The sequence below is a fragment of the Vitis vinifera genome, chromosome 14 (assembly GCF_030704535.1).
Source record: "Vitis vinifera cultivar Pinot Noir 40024 chromosome 14, ASM3070453v1".
In the NCBI taxonomy this organism is placed as follows: Eukaryota; Viridiplantae; Streptophyta; class Magnoliopsida; order Vitales; family Vitaceae; genus Vitis; species Vitis vinifera.
In genome coordinates this window covers 12,864,520-12,886,742 of record NC_081818.1, presented here as the reverse complement: position 1 = coordinate 12,886,742, position 22,223 = coordinate 12,864,520, and the positions used below count along the sequence as shown (strand labels likewise).

At 33.1% G+C, this 22,223-nt stretch overlaps 1 protein-coding gene across 1 annotated transcript; it reads left to right on the top strand.

Annotated features, from left to right (window-relative positions):
- Nucleotides 1-2,793: 2,793 nt before the first annotated feature.
- LOC100251132 (probable methyltransferase PMT8-like) lies at nucleotides 2,794-3,972 on the top strand. The gene has a single exon (XM_002263324.1). The coding sequence runs from the start codon at nucleotides 2,794-2,796 to the stop codon at nucleotides 3,970-3,972; it is 1,179 nt and encodes a 392-aa protein (XP_002263360.1).
- Nucleotides 3,973-22,223: the final 18,251 nt, after the last annotated feature.

Genomic DNA, 22,223 nt, shown 5'->3' with positions numbered 1-22,223 from the left:
AAACCTCTTAATAACACTTTGTCTGCCTCTGTTTTATTCTCAAACTCAATCAAAATAAAAGGAGCCCCCATCCTCGCGAACTTTACTCCTCCTTTGAGCTTCTGGTGACTTTTTCTCCAGCTTTCCAGATCACACAGGTGTGGAACTGAAACCAAAGTCTCTCCCTATCTCCCAACCAGGCATCGGTCTAACAGCTTTCTTCCTCTTGACACGTCTTCTTCTCCTAGTTGTAACCATGCTGCTTCCCCTAGCCTTCTCACTCTTGAAACTCCTCTTGTATTCACCGCATCAACGTAGGATTTTTCTTTCTTCCCCTTAGAATCCCCATCTCTGCTCTCAATCTTAGAGGAATCAAAAACTTCCTTGGCTCATCACGTGTCGATATTCCAAGTGAGCGAAGTTTTTTAGCCAACAAAGCCCAACCTCCCAAAAAACCTTTTCCTTCTGGGAACACTAAACAATGTCTCTTTGCATTCGAGTCAACCACTGAACACAATAAAAATCTACCGGCCTCATTTGCTCGACATTCTAGTTTAAACTTCCTACCTCCATCCTCCCAACTTTTGACGAATCTCTGCCCAAACTCACCCATACAGTTAGCCTCCACTCCCTCCAACAGCCAGCACAAGCTGGAACTTCCAAACCTTATCCACGAAGTGAATCCTCTGTTTCTTTCCACAATGATCCCCTTTAGTTTCTTCCCAAGCACATCCATAGAAATTTCAAAAGACTTGGAGTCTACTGCAAACCAGCAACTCCCTCCTCTTTTCCCCATTTTAGTATATCATATTAATATACTTTAAGTCATACCATTAGATTATTTAACCAAACATACTTAATTTACTTAATGACTTAAATTAAATTATTAAGTCAAAATTGATTTACCAAACAGCCATTATATATTTGATAATATGTAAGATTAGTGGAAGATCTCAGGGGTTAAAGTAGATCTTAAATCCAAAGCTTTGCAACTACTGTAGTCTTTCTTAAAATCTTTTGCTGAACCATTGCCACAGTTTTACATCAAAGTTGCTCTTCACAAAACAATTTCACCATCACAACCTTTTTCTAGTGCCAATGTCATCTTGATTCCTACAATTTCTATACCTTAAGCATATCATCCTAGCATCGTGGTGGATAATACTTACTTTACCAGCTACAGTAACCAAGTTCACTGAGTTTTGGTTGATGGTGAAGGCTGCATAATCAGTGTATCATCCTAGGAACTACTTTGACACAATGAAATTTGGTCTAACTAATCACATGCAAGCCCCAATATAAGCCATTGATTATTATAATTTTGAGTCCAGTCACTGCTAAACACGTACTGAAATTGGGATAGTTGATTCTTAAATTTTTTTGGCATTGCTGGAAGGGAAAGTAATTTCTTTTACTTTATTGAATAAACTCAATGAGGCTTAAATAATTACAAATTTTTTGTTATTTGAGAGATAATGCTAATATTTTATTTATACAAATAAGCTTCTCAAAATAAATAATAATATACATGCCAAACTACCTCCAAAGTCCGATCTCAATCACAATAAACTTCCACTAATAGAGGGAAGACTTCTAAAACGGGTTTCATAATTTTAATCCATCATAATGGGACATCCCAGTTTGGTTTTGCTTTTATGTTTTAGCTGCATTAAGAAATTCTTTAATAAACATCATTTCAAAATATTTTTAAAATATACACAATTAGGGATGACAATCACACGAATTTTTTTCGGGTATTCACCCCACACCTAACAGGATGAGTTTGAAATTTAAATAAATGGATTGAAAATATGTTTGATATTATTTTTTAAACCCAAGACAAGTTCGAAGCTAGTTCAGATATTGTCTTATCCCACTTCACCTCGATTAATATAAAATTAATTTAATTTATTTTTTATTTCTCTATTTTTTGATATATAATAATAATAATAACAATAATACTTTTTAATAAAATAAGTTATAAAAAATTATAATATTTTTAATGATTTATAAAATATATTTATTTTAATATAATTAAAAAATTAAAATATTCAATAAATAAATAAATAAATAAATGAGGAGGGTTGTTATGGGAAACTCGAGTCCTCGTTTCGTTTAAAAAAAATTAAATGGAATGAGAATGAGAATTACTTTGAATAAATGGGACAGGATTGAGATGGGTGAATGGGTTGAGTTGCAAGTGCGGATGGATTCAATCGTATGTACATTGTATCACACACATTGATGAAAACACCACTAATTATCACCTTCTTACTACAAATAAATAAAAACAATAAAAACAATATTATCAATTTTTTATGTGAAGTCCAATTCTCAATTATTTTCTGATTTTCCTTTTATCAATAAATAAAATAAAATACATATTTAAATGATAAATTTGACTAAAGCAAAAAAGAAAAAAGAAGCATTTCCTTTAATTATATCAAAATTTCAACTTTAAAATTTAAAGTCAGAGTAAAATTAGTCATTTATGATTAAAATGAACAATTTTAATTAATCCGTTTCCCTCTGATTTTTAAAACATTGCAACAAACAATTCTACATATTAGGAGCTTTGGACGGTTCTGAACTTATTTAAATTAACTATAGAAAACAATGGACTAATTATGGAATCCTTGGACCTACCCCAGCGTTGACCCTCTATGATTTCCAAGTACCTAATCCAGCACTAATTTATTGTGGGCAGGTGTAACTGAGATGCCTACGCTGCTCTAAGCTATGCATTTCACTTTGTTTTTTTAGCACTTATATACTTCCCAAATGTCTCATCGTCTACCAAACTGAACCAAACCAATGGATTCCTCTCAGAAGTTGAAGCCTTTCTCCACCAATGTCTTCTTCCTTGTCGTCCTCTTCTCCACCAATTTTCTTACCTTTTTATTCTCCTCCAGCCTCTATTCCTCGTGTTCAATTACTCCTTCCACCACACATGTTGCTGCTGTTGATGACCCAGTATCAGATAATGTTATTAACTCTCAAACTACTACAGACCTCCCCACTGAATTTATCTCCTTCACATCTCCACAGCTACTTCCATTTGGGTTCACCACCAACTTTGATTCAGACTCTATCATCGCTCCTGTTGGCCATCCATGCACCTTCTTCGCCAATGACCTCAGCCGCTACATGTCATACAGAGTCAATGGCTCTTGCCCTGATGACGAGCTCTTTGCCCAAAAGCTCCTCCTCAAGGGCTGTGAGCCGCTCCCCCGCCGCCGCTGCCGCCCCACCACTCCGAATGAATATCAAGAACCATATCCCCTTCCTGCTAGCCTATGGTCCACTCCACCCGACTCATCTGTGGTGTGGACAGCCTACACGTGCAAGAACTACTCCTGCCTCATCAACCGAAAGCGCAACCAAAAGGGCTTCGATGACTGCAAAGACTGTTTTGATCTAGAGGGCACTGAGAGATATCGTTGGATTGGATCCAAGAGCGGACACAATGAGCTGGACTTCACCATTGATGAAGTACTTGAAATGAAGAAGCGGGGCACGGTTCGAATAGGTCTGGACATTGGAGGTGGCGCAGGAACTTTTGCTGTGAGAATGTTGGAGAGGAACATAACTATTGTGACAACATCCATGAACTTGAATGGCCCTTTCAACAGCTTTATAGCATCCAGAGGGGTTGTTCCTTTGTACATAAGCATTTCTCAGAGGCTGCCATTCTTCGATAATACCCTTGATATTGTGCACTCTATGCATGTATTGAGTAATTGGATCCCCAACACGCTGCTGCATTTCCTGTTATTTGACATCTATAGGGTTCTGAGGCCAGGCGGGCTGTTTTGGCTAGACCACTTCTTCTGTATGGATGAGCAGATGGAGGAGGTGTACAAACCACTAATTGAGAGTGTTGGCTTCAAAAAGTTGAAGTGGGTTGTGGGGAAAAAGCTTGACAGAGGGCCCAAGCTCAGGGAGATGTATCTTTCGGCTTTGTTGGAGAAGCCTTTGAGGAATCATGGCTGATATTATATCCACGTGTATTGGATATATATTTTAGTACTGAAAATGAAAGAAAATTTCGTAATTGATTGCGTATTTAGATGGGTTTTATTCTTGGACATTCATATTCCACATTAGCAGTTTTCAAAATACTCCTTAAATGTTTAATAATATTATGAAAATAAAATATGAAATAGTGGAAATAGAAAGAAGAATGAGAAAGAAATTGCTCCCAGGGAGTGCACTTTCCTTGCCAATAGCATTTTATAAGGCTTCCACAGGACAAACTAATGGCGTGTTATAAGCGAGAATGAGAAGTGAGAACGGGCATCTTTTTTTTTCTTCCCAATTCTTATTTTTAGATAACTTAAATGATCATAGAAATAAAATTAAAAGTGATTCAAATGGAAATAAAATCCGACTTATAAGTGAGATTTCAATTCATCCCAATTAGGAAATATTTTGATTTTTTAAAAGTACTTTTCAAAAATTTAAAAACTACATACTTTTTTAAATAAGTTGTTTTTAAAAGTAATCTTTCATTTTGATTTTGTAAAAAAACACAAATTGTAAATTCAATTTATATAAATAAACTAAATTAATTCACATCTTATTAAAAATAAAAATATTTTTTTAATTATAAATAAATTAAAAATAAATATTTTTTAATCAAAATATGAATATTAATAATATAATAAAATCATAAATTATATTTTCTATAAATATTATAAAAATTTATAGATATTAATATTAATTGATTTATTTTGTTAAAAATAAATAAAATAATAATAATTCAAAATTAATCATTTCTAATACAATATATATGATTTTATAAATGTTATAAAATATTGATATTAACACCTTATAAAAATATAATTAATTTATTTTACTAAAAATAAATATAATTATTTACAATGAATAATTGCTATTACTATTCTATTTTAAATGAATATAAGAACAAATAAAATTTAATTTTTTAAGGTATAAATGAAACTAAAATTTGTATTATATACATATATTTATTACTCAATTATGAAGATAACATTTTGCATTATTTTATTTAATCTATAATTAATTAATCGGTTTTTGAAATTTAAAATTATTCTTAAAAATTACAAGATTTATTAAAGAATTCAAAGTATTAATTATGTCTATTATTTTTTATCGTCATTATATATTTTTTGTGTTTTAAACTATTTTTTAAAATTATTAAACTTCTCAATAAATTCAATACAAAGTCTCAATTGATTTGAAATTTGTTTTCTCTAATGAAAAAATATCAAAGGAAGAAAAATTCTCTATTTTACTTTGTTTTAAAAAAGTGTTTATATAAAATAACAATCAAAAAGTGGTATAAATTTTTAAAAACAATTGTCTTTAAATGACACGCCCAAATGGGTTTATATTATTTAGCAAAAAAACTATCATGGAGTTTTTTAAATAAAAATAAAAAATTATTTCAATGTGAGGCTTTTTTTAAAATAAAAATTAACAAATTATTTTAAACTATATGTGTGAATGCTATTGACAATTTATTTCTTTTTTCATTTTCATTCCCATTTTTTACTTAATATTAAAATGGAAACAAATTATCATTCCAATCTGAGAAAACAAAGGCTATGCTTAGTTAAGAAAAACACCCAAAAGGGAGGGGGGGTGAATTGGGTTTTTAAAATCTTTTCAATCACAACAAATTTAAACAAAATATAAGCAAAGTAAAGAGATAGAGTTTAGAGAATTCAAACTCGGGTTTATAGTGGTTCGGCACTTTCTTGCCTATGTCCACTCTCTTCAACCTTCTAACCGAGTGAGGGTTTCACTAACTTGAAGCTTCAACCAAGCTTTGAATCTTCTTACACTTGGATTCTGGTTCCAATGGGGTTTTACACAACCTATTCAAGATTCAACCCTCTTGAAGGCGTTAACACTCAGATTATTGCAAGATATAATCACTCAACCTAGCTTAAAGATGACTCAAATACAAGACAAAGCTAGGATGACAAATAAGAGTACACTAAAGGATATGCAAATGATGATTTAATGCACTATGAAAGAAATGAGAGCTTTTTTATCAAGAACAGGTAGATAGGCTTTGAATGCAAGTGTTCTCTTGGCAATAAATGAAGTGGAACTCTCAATTTATAGGTTTCTAAGCTCGGGAGTCAAAAACAGCAAAAGGTAACCTCGTTCGCTCGAGCTAAGGGTCAACCGGTTCACTAGCCGTTGGAGCATTTAATGCATGACAGGTTACCGTTGCCTCAACCGGACCTCGACCGGTAAGGGAATCACCTCGACCGGGAACAGAAGGCTACTGGGAGAGAGAAAAGGTTTTTGACCTTCCTCGACCGGACGACCACAACCGGTCGACCGGTTCCTCAACCGGTTGGCCGGTTGGCCATAACCTCGACCGGTTGAGCCTTTTTGGCCCCGAAAACCTATTTTTTTATTCCTTTCTTTTCTAACACTTAGGCAAGGTCTTTAGGTAAATTATTAAGCCAATTATAAAACATTTTGCCTAAGGTACATTAGTTAAAAACTCGGGTTTTAATAAAATCAACGTTTTAAAGAATAAACCGAGTTTTCTAAGATACATGAAACGTATGAAAATCCTAAGTGCACTCATGCATTCATCTTACATTAGTTTCCTACGATCACAAGTCTCCCAAGCGTCTCGATCTTGTATCCATTTAGTCCTTTGATGAATTTTCGAGTTTATACCTGAGATTCTTAAACATTAAACCAATTAGTCATTTAACCATGGTTTATTATCATCAAAACCCCATTAGGAGAACCCTTGGGCTAACAATCTTCTCCTTTTTTATGATGACAAACCTTGGTTATCTAGGAGAAAAAAAATCTCCCCCTCAAACCAATCATGGATCAATCAAATGATTTTTAATATGAAGCAATGTAAAACACGAAAAATGAACAGTGGATCATAAAAATATCATATCATATATATATGGAAACCTCACATGTACAACAAGATAGATATGACAATGATAACAATGACATGCATGAGGGTCTCCTAGATCCTATAAATTTCTCCCCCTTTGGCAACATCAAAAAGAAACGGAGGCTGATGTCTAAATAGTCTCAAGGCTGAGGGGGTGGAGGAGGAAACACAGAGCGGAGATATGTCATCATCTCTTCATGCTGACTCGCCTGACGGCTCTCAATACGATCAATGCGCTGCTGGAGATGGTCGAAGGTAGCCTGCTGCTGATCCATACGCTCCTCTATGCGCTCAAATTGCTGTTGGAAGTGATCAAACCGAGAAGTGACTTCACTCTGATACTGATCTAGGTGCTCCTCCATAGAGTAGAAGCGAGAGTCATGGACTAAGGCAAGCTCCTCCATACGAGTCCCAAGAGAGCTTATCTGAGTAGAGACATCCATCCAAGGCGCATGATCAGGAACGTGAGGTACCTGAGATGGTAGCTCGGTAAATGATGGCTGAGATGAAGGGCCTGCTATGAAAGACGGCTCAGTCATCATAGGCTCTGAGAAGGTAGCCTCAACATGAATGCCTTCTGATTGAGGTGGAGGCGGAATGTCAAGCTCGGGCCCTCTCTACTCAAAGTCCCTCTGAAGGTCCAACTCATCCTCCATCTCTCTGATCTCGGCCTCCTCCTCTACTCCGGGATGTATCTGATCCTGTCCCCGGGCCTATCGCTCGGCTTTCCTAACCCAAGAGCCATCGGGTGCCTTCTCGAACTTCATGCGCCCCAAAAACTACTCATCATACGTGTCATAGTTGGTGGAGGCCTCGAAATTCGTCTCTTTACCCAAGTCGACTCCGGCATCCTTGAAAACTCGAGTAAGGAAGCGGTCGTAGGGGAGTACTCGTGTTGTGCTCTCAATGCAAGAGATCATATGCATCATCATCAAGTATCCCACGTGAATCCGTCTCCCGGTGAGGATCGAGTCCACAATAAAAGCCTCGAGGTAAGAAACCTCATCTCAATGTCCTCCATGTGGCAAGAGAATAGAGCAGATCATGTAGTGAAGGACTCGGCTGGTCACGGTCAAGCTGTGAGCCGATGGTTTGCCCATCCCCTGGGGATCGGCGAGTCCGCACAACCTCTGAACAACCTCTCTAGGATCGAATCCCGACACAATGGGCCACGCCTTGGCCTCATACACTCGGAGTCCAACCGAAGGGATGTCGAGAATGCGGCAGATACTCTCGGGACTCAATTTGATCTCAACTCCCCCTCACAGTGGACAATACGGGTCCTCCAAGCCCATAGGTCGCCCAAGAATAAAAAGCCCGCACCAGAGTCGGGAAGATTGGCTCAGAAATCGTCACTACTGGCAGCCATCCCATCCGTCCGAAAAGCCCTCCAAACCCGAAGTGCTGAAGTTGGGAGAAATTGACACTTCTCCCTGGGATGACTTTCCTCTGGGCAAATTTTTGCTTGTAGCGCTGATAGTCTTCATTCGAACTGAAGAGTGTCATATCATACCTCGCTTTTCGGCGAGCCTCCGTCTGCTCGGGCTGAGATGGCTCAGCAGGGCACTTGCCCTGAGCCCTGGAGATGCCCGTCTCTCGCCTTGGTGCCATCAATGAACGAAAATGAGAAGGAGTTTAAAAAGAGAGAAGAAAATGAAACAAGAAGGAGCAATCACAAACCCGAAGCCCTAGGCGCACGGAGAAGAAGCTGAAACAACCCTGAGGCACGCGGTGCAAAAAGGAGACGCTCCCAAAAGTTGAAACCCTGGGTTTCAAATCAAAGCCCTAGCTCAAATCCGTCCCAAAAACAAGTCTAAGCCTTCAATCAGTCCAAAATTCAACCCAAAATGGCCTCTGGAAGCAGGTATGTGATGCGACAAGCTATGGAGGAGAAAATGTGAGAAATGAAGCGTGCGCGCGCGGGGGGGGTTTAAATTCCCAGCCCCGACGAACCGGTCGACCGCCTGGTCAACGGTCAACGGTCGTGGTCAACGGTCAATTTTTCCAAATTTTGTTGCATTTTCTTGTCTCGTGATCCTCCCCCTACCCTTTTCAGTTGAAATCCCCAATTTTTTATGTCCAATGCCACGGGAATTTTGATTTTTGGTCAAAATTTGACCTCTTTCCTAGGATTATTTCTATATGATGCATATGATATGAATTTCACGCAATCATAGGGTATATTCAAGTGTAATATCAACAAGAATTCATCAAGCAATCATTTTATCATAAACAAATCACCCCTAGTTGTCTTCTAATATCAACAAATTGCTCTTCACTTAGGGGTTTTGTAAAAATATCGACAAGTTGATCTTTTGTGCTTACAAATTCAAGTGTAATGTCACCTTTTTGTGCATGGTCTCTAAGAAAATGATGTCTTATCTCTATATGCTTAGTCCTAGAGTGTTGTACCAGATTTTTTGAAATATTTATGGCACTAGTGTTATCACATTTTATAGGAACATGCTCAAAAATCAAATTGAAATCACTAAGTGTTTGTTTCATCCAAAGGATTTGTGCACAATATAAACCGGCTGCTATGTATTCGGCTTCCGCCGTAGACAAAGCTATCGAATTTTGCTTCTTACTATGCCATGAAACAAGTGAGTGTCCTAGGAAATGACAAGTGTCACTAGTGCTTTTCCTCTCAACTTTACAACCGGCAAAGTCGGCATCCAAGTATCCAATTAATTCAAAGTTATCACCCTTAGGATACCATAGGCCTATGTCCATAATTCCTTTTAAATATCTAAGAATTCGTTTTACAGCACTTAAATGAGATTCCTTAGGACAAGATTGAAATCTAGCACACAAGCATATACTATACATGATGTCGGGTCTACTAGCGGTCAAATATAGCAAAGAACCTATCATGCCTCTATACATAGTTGAGTTTATGAGCTTACCTTTCTCATCCATGTCAAGCTTGATGGATGAACTCATTGGAGTCTTCATTGTTTTGGCTTCCTCCATATTGAACCTTTTGAGGAGATCTCTTATATACTTTGCTTGATTGATGAAGGTTCCTTCCTTTAGTTGCTTGATTTGAAGTCCAATGAAGAAGTTAAGTTCTCCCATCATGCTCATTTCGAACTCACTATGCATGCATTTAGAGAATTCTTCACAAAGAGAGACATTAGTAGCTCCAAAAATGATATCATCAACGTATATTTGTACTAAGAGCATGTCATTATCTTTGGTTTTTATGAAAAGAGTTGTGTCAATTTTTCCCATTTTAAAACCCTTTTTCAAAAGAAATTTACTCAATCTTTCATACCATGCTCTAGGTGCTTGTTTTAAACCATAAAGTGTCTTTTTAAGTCTAAAAACATGATTAGGAAAGTTAAAACTTTGAAAACCGGGTGGTTGTTCAACATATACCTCTTCATTTATAAAGCCATTTAAGAAAGCACTTTTCACATCCATTTGATATAAAACAAAGTCTTTAAAACATGCAAAGGCAAGTAGCATCCTAATGGCTTCCAATCTAGCTACGGGAGCAAAGGTTTCTTCATAATCTATCCCTTCTTCTTGATTAAAACCTTGGGCTACCAATCTTGCTTTATTCCTTACAATTATGCCATTTTCATCCATTTTGTTTCTAAAGACCCATCTAGTTCCAATAACACTTTGATTTTGAGGTCTTGACACTAATTCTCATACTTCACTTCTTTCAAATTGGTTTAACTCTTTTTGCATGGCAATCATCCAATTTTCATCAACTAGAGCATCTTTTATATTTTTAGGTTCAATTTGAGAGATAAAAGCAAGATTATTGCAAATATTTCTAAGGGATGATCTAGTTCTTACCCCACTAGATGGATTACATATAATTTGATCTTGTTGGTGGTTGATGACAAACTTCCAATCTTTAGGGAGGTCTTAGCTTGATTCACCTTGCACTTGTTGAGGAGGAGGTAATGCCAAAGGTAATTCTTCTTTCTTGGGATCCTCTACAACTTCTTCTTGTTGCCTTCTATCTTCAATTTTCAATTTTCCCATGGAGGTCTCCAAGCCTAAATCATCATCAAAACTCTCTCTTTCTTGGAGAGAATTGTTAGATTCATCAAAAATAACATGGATGGACTCCTCAACTACCATGGTTCTTTTGTTAAAAACTCTAAAGGCTTTACTTGAAGTTGAGTAACCAAGAAAAATTCCAACATCCAATTTTGCATCAAATTTTCCAAGATTGTCTTTGGTGTTTAATATAAAGCATTTGCACTCAAAGACTTTGAAATAGCTAATGTTGGGTTTTTTGTTTTTCCAAAGCTCATAGGGAGTTTTCTTAAGAATAGGCCTTATTTTCAATATTTTCATGCATTTCATTCTTTATTTATGCACCAAAATCATCCAAGAGTAATATTGTTTTAAATATCTTAAGAATTGGATGATTTCATGTTTTCAACTAAAACCTTATGTTAAATGATTTTCAAACTTGTGTTAAAAGGTTTTAAGTTGAAAAAGGTTGGGTGTTGAGCCAAAAAATGGCTCAACCAGTTCAATCGGTCGACCGGTTGTGCTCGTCCGGTCGAGGACCTGTTGAGGGAGGCCAAAAAGTTTCTCTCTCTTCCAGTGGCCTTCTCTTCCCGGTCAAGGTTGAACCTCAACCGGTTGAGGTCCGATCGAGGTCCGGTTGAGGCCCAACGGTCACCTACCAAGCATTAAATGCTAACGGCTAATCCACCGGTCGAACCCCCAACGGTTAGTTTGGCTTTTTTCTTCTATAAAAAGGCTCCAATCTTCATTGTTTCAAGAGCTTAACCTTCCCAAATCTTTTTTGATTATATTTGAGCCTTGGAAGAGTATTTTTTAGTGCACCATTATTTCAAAACTTGCATATCTTTAGTGCACCATTCAATCCTAGTTTTTCTTGTATCATTTGAACTTAAAGTTCTTGTGCCAGGATTTTTGAGAGATCATTCATTTGTAAATCTTTGAGAGGAAGTTTCTCAAGTGTGGGGTATCACTTGAGGGGTTGTTCAAGAGTAGGATATCTCTTGAGAAGTGTAAAGGGTGCTTGGAGCCAAAAGTCCAAGAGGGTGAATTGGAACCATAATCCAATTGTATTGCTTGAAGGCTTGGTTTGGAAGCCTTGGATTAGTGGAACCTCAAGCTCGGGATTGAAGCTAGAGGAGAGTGGATGTAGGCCGGGTTGCGCCGAACCACTATAAACTCTTGTGTTTGCATTCTCTCTTCCCTACTCTTTAATTTATATGCAATTGTCTATATATTGATTATTACATACTTGCATATAATTGTCTCTTGCATTCACTTGTTTAAATTTGCGAAAAGAGACCATCACCCTATTCACCCTCCTCTAGGGTGATTACCATAGGTTGGATTAGCCTCAAATTCCTAACACGATCTTATATTCCTATATGCATCTAAACACAATAATTTGAATCACGAAATTCATTTTTATTTAAGAGGGAATAGGAATAGAAACAAAATACTCATTTCTATTTCTCATTCTCACGTACCAAACATGCATTAAGAGTATTTATTGTTCATGAAATAATAGTCTGTGCATGCATATGTGGTCATTTACCATCATGCATTTGCAAAAATTCCTTTGGGTGTCAACTAAATTTAGAAGAATGTACATCATTAAAACTTCGCTAGAAAAAACCTATTAAAAGAATCGAACAAAGAAAAGAGTATATTAATATTTTCATAAATCTAAAAAATAATCTTAGTCTATCATGACTATCTCATTAAAATCCTCACTAGTAAAACTTAATTGGGCAAAATATAAACAAAGGAGGAAAAAAAAAAAGTTATAGTATACCAATATCTTTTATGAACAATCTACACCTTGTGTTGATATACGTACAAGTTTTTCATTGATTTATCAAAAAAGATTGTTGAGTTAGCATATTCCAATCTTGTATATTAACCTTTTGAATGTTATAATTAGTAATACCTTTTAGAGTTGTATAAAAGAATTTAGGTAAGATATGATTAATTATTTCATCTTTAATATATTTTCTTTTAATACATGTAATACATGCAACATTAATTGTCATAAGAGAATAAATGTCATTTTTTAAACCAAGCCTTATGAGTGTTTGAAAGATAACCTCCATTTGCATATCTAAGTACTTTTGATTTTGAATTTCTTGAATAAAATAGACTTGTGTCAATTATTGTGCATAGATAACGCAATACATGTCTAATACTATTTCATAAAAAATGTGATATTAAATTGTGTACGATTTTCAAAACACATAAGTGCACGATTGCACTAAGATATAGTAGTACAAAACTAAGTAAATCTTCGTCATGCTCACACGAATGAAATGATTCTTTATTCACTCAAGTGAATGAAAAACCATTAGTGAGCTTAATGTATGTGCTTTACTCTTATGAAAGTATTTTAGAACTTTTTTTTGTGTATGTTGATTGATGGAAAAATATTGCATTTAAAACATGCACAAACAACATGTTGACACAAAATTGTCCTTTTAAGTTCTTTCATTTTATTTTATTTTTCAAATTAGTCATTGTTCTTATATATGAGCCTTTTAAGAGTTCCAATAATATTTAGGTTATTGACATATACTATGATAATTTTAAATCCAATTTTTGACTTTTTAATGAGGACGCATGAACAAATTAAATTATTTGCATATCATTCTTTTATTAGGTATTCATTAAAACGATTATACTACATGTTTCCATATTGCTTTAATCCTTGTAAGAATTATTCTTGTTTAATCGAGTATAAACTACAAGATTGTGAGATAAATACTAAGAAATTTTAAATCCTTCGAAAATTTTCATATAAATTAATATCACCATCCAAGGATCCATATAAATAAATTGTGACTACATTTATGATGAGACATAATCTAGTTCTTACGAAACTACTAAACCCATTAGATGCTTAAATATAATTACATCTATTATGAGAGAATATGTTTTTTCATAGTTAATACTAGCTAGGTTTCTATGAGAAACCTTGGGCCATAAGTCAAACTAATTTATATCTTGTGAACTCGTATTTTTCATTTTACTTTCATACAAATAGAGTTTAATTCAAATTCTAATTCTATTATATCAAATATTTAAAAATAAATAAAAATAATAATCACAATATATAATAAATAAATAACATAAAAATGTTCTTATATTCTACCATTTAAATTTCATCGATCTTCTTCTCTCTTTTTTATTTTATTTTTTTTCCCTTTAACAAGAAATTTAACAATCTTTTGATAAAAAGTAATTATTATAAATCAATTAAATGAAAATTTATTTAAAATTTTCATTTTGTTGTATTTAAATTTGATCTTCTTCTCTCTCTTTTTTATTTTCTTTAATAAGAAATTTTATAATCTTCCAATAAAAAGTCATTATTATAAATCAATTAAACAAAAAATTATTTTTAATTTTAATTTTTTATACTTAGGAATTACAAATAATTAAAAATTAAAAATTTCTATTCAAAAAAATCATTAAAAATTAATTTCATAAGTAAATTAAAATGGATACTTTTTAGAATTTGATTTTATTGTATGGAAAAATTAATATTAATTAAAATGCTTATTGTGTGAAAAATAAATAAAATTATTTTTCTACATCAGGAAATTACTAAAGAGTAATGTTCAAAACATGTTATTATTAACCAAGTTATCACTTCTTATTTACCTCAATCAAATGGTATTTATAAACACAGGAATCAAACATTAAAGGACACGATGAATGTTATGTTAATAAATTATTGTTATCCAAAATTTGTGAGTCGGAAGTAATTCTCCATTACATTTATTTTATTAAAAGGAAAAATAATTAAAAAATAATAATATATTCAAAAGCAATAATATTTATTTTTCATATCTGATATCGTCAATTAAATAATAAATAAATATAAATGATTAATATTTTAAATTTCATTAGACAAAATATGCATAATATTTAGATGTGAAGATATATATATATATATATATATATATATATATATATATATATTAAAAATAAAAAATAAAATTATATTATTTAATTTTATGTATATATTATATATCATATTATTTTATAATTTAAAAAAAAAATTAGGTTATTGTGCTTATATTATTTTCATATTTATAAACAACAATGTTAATTTTATTTATTGTCTTGCAATATTTAGCAAAACCTGTACTCAGCCTAGTGGTTGTACCGCTGCTTTGTTACTCTATGGTCAGAAACTGATGAAGGAAGGCCTTTAAAATCAAAATCCAACCATGTGGGCCTTGCTTTAGTGGAGCCCATAGAGCTGCCTAAGAGCATGGGCTGACCCTTTCGCCCAAATCCAAAACAAGAAAATGATAGAACCATTTCACTAGTTCACCGATTTGGTGGCTGAACCACTGTTCAGTTCAACTCAACATCGATTCAATATAGTTCCTAGCTCAACATGTGAACGGAACCAAACCAGGCTCTGATCAACAGTTTGGCTAGTGATCATGGGTTAATCCTTTCGCCAAATCCAAATAATAATAATAATAATAATAATAATAATAATAAAGAAAAAAAGAAAAAGATAGAATCGATTGACCGATTCACTGATTTGGTACTAGTTGAATCACTAATCGGTTCGACTCCACACTAATTCAATATGTTTCCTAGCTCAACATGTGAACCAAACTAGATCAAGCTCTAATCAACGGTTTGGTTAGTCCTATCCAAAAACATCAAACATTCCTAATACTTACGAAAATACAATCTTTGATGGTTCTTTTAGAACTCCATTCATTATAAAATATATATATATAATTTTATTTTTATTTTTTAGAATTTTTCATATGCACACACACTAGAGAAAAATTCTCAAGAAAAAAAAAACAAAAACATACAGTACCACTAATAATAGTCATCAAAAGTTTGAAGATACTAGATGTATTATAAGGGTCAAAACTTCTAAGCCTTGTTCTCTAACTTATATGTTAGAAAATGAACCCTAAAAGTTTAATATCTTAGTAATGAAACTACTTAGGGGTGAATAGATAATCGTTTATCAATTAGCCTAAATATTCCAAATTTTTATTTTTACGAATTCTTTAATTAATTTAATAACCATTCAAGAATTCAAGAATTCCAATCATATGAACCCTAAAAGTTTAAGATCTTACTCTTGAAACTACCAAAAGGGGATGAATAGGTAATCATTTATTCAATTAGCCTAAATATTCCAAATTTTTATTTTTAAGAATTTTTTAATTAATTTAATAACCATTCAAGAATTCTAATCACATGAAGAGACTCATGATTTATGTGGAAAACCACACCAAATGCCTTCTAGAGATTTTGTAAATGAAAAAATTATGGGTCTAAGACCGTAAAATTATAATTCACTAATTATGAAGAATTAGATATATAGATTTATCTGACAACAACTACTTTGTGAGACTTACACCCTAATACCTACACCTGAACTCACACCTATGACGTAGCACCACCATGCACCTTTGGGAATTCCTCAACAACTTGAGGAGATGTAAATCTCACTCACAAATGCAAGAATTAAACCAAACAATTTTAGGTTAACGCAAAGTGTAATTACTTTTAGGCTTTTTTTGCACATCAAGAAGAAACTAAAAATATGAGACACATACAAACACACACACACACGTGTGTGAGAAATCCTACTAGACTTAGACTAGTTTCTAAAACCCCAAATATGTATAAAAATTAGAAACTTTGAAAACTAAACTAGGTTGTTCATACTTCAAGCACTCAAGTGCCTCAAGGCAATGCTTGAGTGCTCTCAAGCATCGCTTTAGTACTATCAAGTACTGCTTGAGCATTTGATCTTAAAATCCAATTTTTCAATTAAATCAAAATGCTCAATTACTTAATTCCCTAAAGTCCACTTTATACCACTTGTAAAAGTTATTATCTTTTTAGTAACTCTTTGTACTTTACTATGCTATCCTTGGTTGATTCAATAACAACCTTGAGTCTTCAATAAAGTGTAAGTTGTAGGAAAATATAAAGTTCTAAACTAGGATGGATGGAAGAAAATTGTCAACTTAAACTAATTAGACCAATACACAACTAGTTCAATACATTAATGAAGCAAGACTTCAAAAGCTTCATTCTATAGAGAATCTATCAATAGTGAAATTGAATCCATCATGAAAAAACATCCATGGGATCTAGTGGATCTTACACCAAGTAATAAACCTTTAAAATGCAAATGGAATTTTTAAGAGGAAGTTGAAGGTTGATGGATCAATTGATAAATATAAGATTGACTAGTAGCCAAAGGTTTTAAACAAAGAGAATGCCTAAATTTTTTTCATACATAGTCACTAGTTACAAGAATAACTCCCATCAAAGTTTAATTGCTATCTGTACATTGCATAATCTTAAAATTCATCAAATGCATGTCAAGACAACCTTCTTAAATAGTGAATTCTAAGAAGTTATCTAAAGGGTTTTTTGTCCTAAGACAATAGTAAAAAGTGTGTAGGCTTATCAAATCCATGTAGGGATTAAAAGAAACACCAAAGCAATGACATGAGAGTTTTGTCAATATTATTTTATTTAATGGCTTCAATATCAATGAATCTGGTAAATATGTTAATTTTAGATAACAATAATGATATCAATAAAATTACTAAGAAAGAAAATGTCATATTAGGAATCAAAATCTCTAAGACATATGACGAACTAGTGTTATCTCAATCACATTACATTAAGACAATAGGTAAAAAAATTAACAAATATGAAGATATAATAAAGACACCAATAGATTTATATCTATATTATCTCAAATATTGGTTAAACAATATCTCAATTACAATATTCACATATAAGTGATAGTCTAATGTATGTCATTGAAAAATCAAAATCTAGTAGGGTTACACCCAAAGGGAGGAGGGGGGGTAAATGGGTGTATTTAAAATTTTAAATGATTATTTGTATATTATAAGTAACTTTTTCCGTGCGAGTAGTTAAGGATTATCAAATCATTCAACAATAAGTAATGTAATTAAGATAATAAAAATATTCAATGAGGCACAAGGAGTTTCACATGGAAAACCCTCACATTAACTATGGAGATAAAAAAAAATCACAATGTCTAAGACCGCTAATTTAAATCCACTATATGAGATCAAGTTACACGGATTTACCTGACTGTTTTACCCTAAAGACTTACTCTTCAGTATCTACAACTTAATCCATGTCCGTGACACAGCAACCTTCGATTGCTCTAGTGAATACATTTCAGCCTCACTGAAGGGATGAAATCTTCAACCTAAGATTCAAAGTTTGAATCCTTTGAATAAGAGATTGGGAAAGGTGTGACTCATTAGGCTTTCTCCTCAAAAACTCTCTTTCTAAAGAAATTAAGATTTCTTTATTGAAATCTCTTCAATCTCTAACCCTAGAAGAGTTATAGTGAGGTATTTTTAAGCAAATATGTCAAAGAGGTTTGGTATTGTAAAGTTTCCAAATAAGATTTATGTGAAATTCTCGAAAATATCTTCCAAATCTTGGCAGAAAAGGCATGACCGCTTGAGCACACTTAACCACCGCTTAAGCTCCTTAAGCGCTTGAGCGGTCCTAACACTTGAGTGTTGCTGCCCACTCGAGCGTTCCTTGTTTCTTTCCAAATTCATGTAAAATCAATTTTCATTTATTAAAAGAGTATTGTTCCTCTTTATACCTCTTAGGAGCCTAACTTGCCACAATCAAACCTTTTTAGACGTACATGTGACTTCTTAGTTTGACGAACAACAACTCTTGATCTTTAATGGAGAGCAAGTCACTATTTAAAATGACTTATATGGTCAAACATTAAAAAGAACAAAATTTTCAGCATACAAACAAGACTAAATGTCATAACAATCTCTCTTTTTGGCAATTTTGCGAGAAAACATCGTTACATAAACCCACCTAAACTCTCATAAAGGATTTTACATAACACACATTAATGCTCAATTAAAAATAATTAAGGGAATACACTGCATCATCTTGTAGTACTTATATCCCAAACCTATAACTTGCACACATACGGAAAACTATACCAAAGGTGAATGTGTAGGATAGAATAATGTCAAGACAACAAAGTAGGATAATTGGAGATTTTGCTTGATGCATTATGAAAACATGAAAGATGAACAAATTCCTGTAGCAACACCAATGTACAAAGCAAAACTTGAGAGGAATATAGATGCATGCAAATCAACCAAACATAATAGAAGCCTGATAAGACACAATCGCTCAACAATAAAACTTAAAGGTCTATCTCCAACCAAAAAATAGGCAATGAAGATCATGGAAAGAAGATTCTATGACTTAGAATAGTTTTAGAGAAATCGACAATTCAAATAGAAATATCTTGTAAGAAACATCTGTATCAGGTATCTCTCTTAAACTTCTAAGTCATGTTTTCAACAGTTGATTTGGTTTCCAACAATGTATCAAGATTAGTTTCCTTTAATATTTCAATTAATTTCCCTAAAGAAAAAAATGAATTCAAAAATTCAAAAAAAAAATGAATTAAACAATTCAAAAAATAACTATCTCAAAATAACTAACTCCCCCTTAGGGAATGTCTCCCCCTTATTGTCTAAGAATATTAACTTTTCTCAAACTTAATGTACTCCATTTAATTAAGTGAACCACAAGGCTTAGCAATTATGAAATGTACCCTCCTTTTTTGTCACAAAAATGGCAAAAAACAAAAATATGAATGGGAAAGCCCACAAGAGAGAAAGATAAAAAATCAATATCATATGTATATATATATATATATGTTAAAAATGATTTTGGATACAATAAGAGAACAATCTAGATCAAAAATACAAAGATACATATATAACAAAGCATCGAGAGGAGGTGGAGGAGGAGCGGAGCTCGAGGTGCCCTGACAGTGGATCCAAGATATGATATATGTAAGCTAACCCTGGATCTCATGGAGTTAAATGTATTATGAGTCCATCCTTAGGTGAAAATGGGCCATGGAACCTAACATCTCTTGGGAAGTTGGGTCGATAGAAGAAAATATAGTATGAGAAGCTCGTGAAGAACCGACACAACCACGATTGGGTTAAGTCCTTAGAGCTAGCTTAGGAAAGTTTGTCTCTGGAATAGGAGCATCCTAATCCATCACTCAAAGCTCATCCTCATCTAAGGATGCCTCCTATACTACCTCCTAAGTTGGAGCCACATCCTAAAGACCATGGTGAGTAGGGAGTGTCACGAGGCCATAAATGTGAGTGCTTAGCCTAAAAGCTCCCATCCAAGTATGCATGGGAAGCCTAGACCCCCAAGGCTAGTTCAATCTCGAATCCAATGTCCTCCATATATATATATATATAATTAGAATAAAATTATTACAAATAAAGTAATTTTAATTATCATGTATTTTGTATAATGATTAAATACAAAATAAATATAAATTTAAAAATAAAATTATCAATATTTTAAAATAAAAATACTTATACATAAAACATAATTTCTTTTATGCCATTGCATACATCCAAATTAGATAAACCTATATAAAATGTACTTTTAAATTCTGAATATTATAGTTGAATGTCACAAATTATATCTTACATATATCAATTTATATAACAAAACAACCTTAAAATGTCTATTATTACTTCTTATATCATTTCTTAGAATATTTTTTCAACTTTTTATGAGTTTTAATCAATTTCCATCTCATTGATATTTTGTGTCAAAATATCTATTGATATCTCCCTATATATCCTGATGTATTCATAACATCGAGTTACTGATATATCCATAAACATTAATATTTTCATTCTTACTCTTAACTAGAAAGCCCTTCCCAAACAGCTATATTCTATTAAGATATCATGTCATCACAATCTATACCTAATCCACTTAGGTAAAAATTGGTAATTAAGATGTATCTCAAATCACTAAACACCAAAAAACTTACTTTTTATTCACTTTCTACACATTCTTATAGTGAATAAAATATCCAATTTCTATATGTTGTAGTATCATCTTTCTACGCTACATTCTATATCCCTCAATCATTAATCTTGAGTCTAATTAAAAGCATCCTATAAATAGCCTAGGATATGCACAAATAGGAAAACTGATGCTATATTATGTTATTTCAAACATGCCATGAACTGTATGATGACAAGCATGGAAACTCCATGGGAGGCTTTTGTGGCTCTAATGAAGGTAAAATTATATGTTGATTCTTGTATATGGAATATTGTTTAGCAACATAGCCCTTAAACAGACAAATATTGTATGCATTCATATGATTCCATAATCAACAAATTAATAGCATCAATGTCTCCTTGGATAAAACATTTATCACAAAATGCGTTGTTGCCAAACCCACTCAATCTTGTCATCATCACAAAACACATATGCCTTTGGGTAGGTACACAATCACATACTTGGGTTGGCATGTTGGATGATTGAGATGCCAACCAATATTTTGGATATGCATGCATGAGTTCTAAGTACATAGGAACACAAATTGAACACTTTCACCCTAATTAATTAAATTATATAAATTAAGAAAAAAAAAATTAAACCTTTTTTTAACTCAGTAAATTAATCACGGATAATACAATTCATATTCTAATGGATTTTGGTTATAATCATTAACATCAAACGATTAAGAGAAACTTTTTAAGATCAAACCAATAACTATCTTTGAATATAATAGAATCAACATGGCATTTGAAATTAAAACAAAGAGTACAAGTGACTCTATTTAACCATGCAATAATCCAATCACTATAGGTAAACATGTATGCATGGTCTAACCCAACAAGAAGTAGTTAAACTTTCTCCAACTTATCCATGGATGATTTAGTTGCATGCATGGTCTTGATGGTGTTCTCTTCCAAGCCAATTGAATCAATAACATCTTCAATCTCCTCATATTTGGTTATGAAAATTCTCATTGAAATGTCAGCCTGATCTCTAAGTGCCTCAACATTATCATCAATATTTCCATATTCATATTCAATGTTTTGCAAACTATTGGATTGTTAGGCTCAACCCTAAGTTCCTTCAACGCCTCACTGTGACGAAGAAGTCATTAACTTCACCACTTGGGTATGTACTCACATATGCAATGGCAGCAAAATTGACCTCATGTTAGGCAGTAGTATCATGGACCAAAAGAACAAGGAGACATTTTTTAGGAAGGGGTCTCAAATTCCTATTTATAATCTAGTTTTTTTTTTAAAAGGAATATTATATAGAATATTTCCTAACTTTATATGTGATTGTAATTAGATTCCTTATAGAATAAGGAAAGTTAGTTGGAATATCTCTATAAATATTCTAGGTCATGAGAAGAAAAAGTTATGAGATAGAAAGA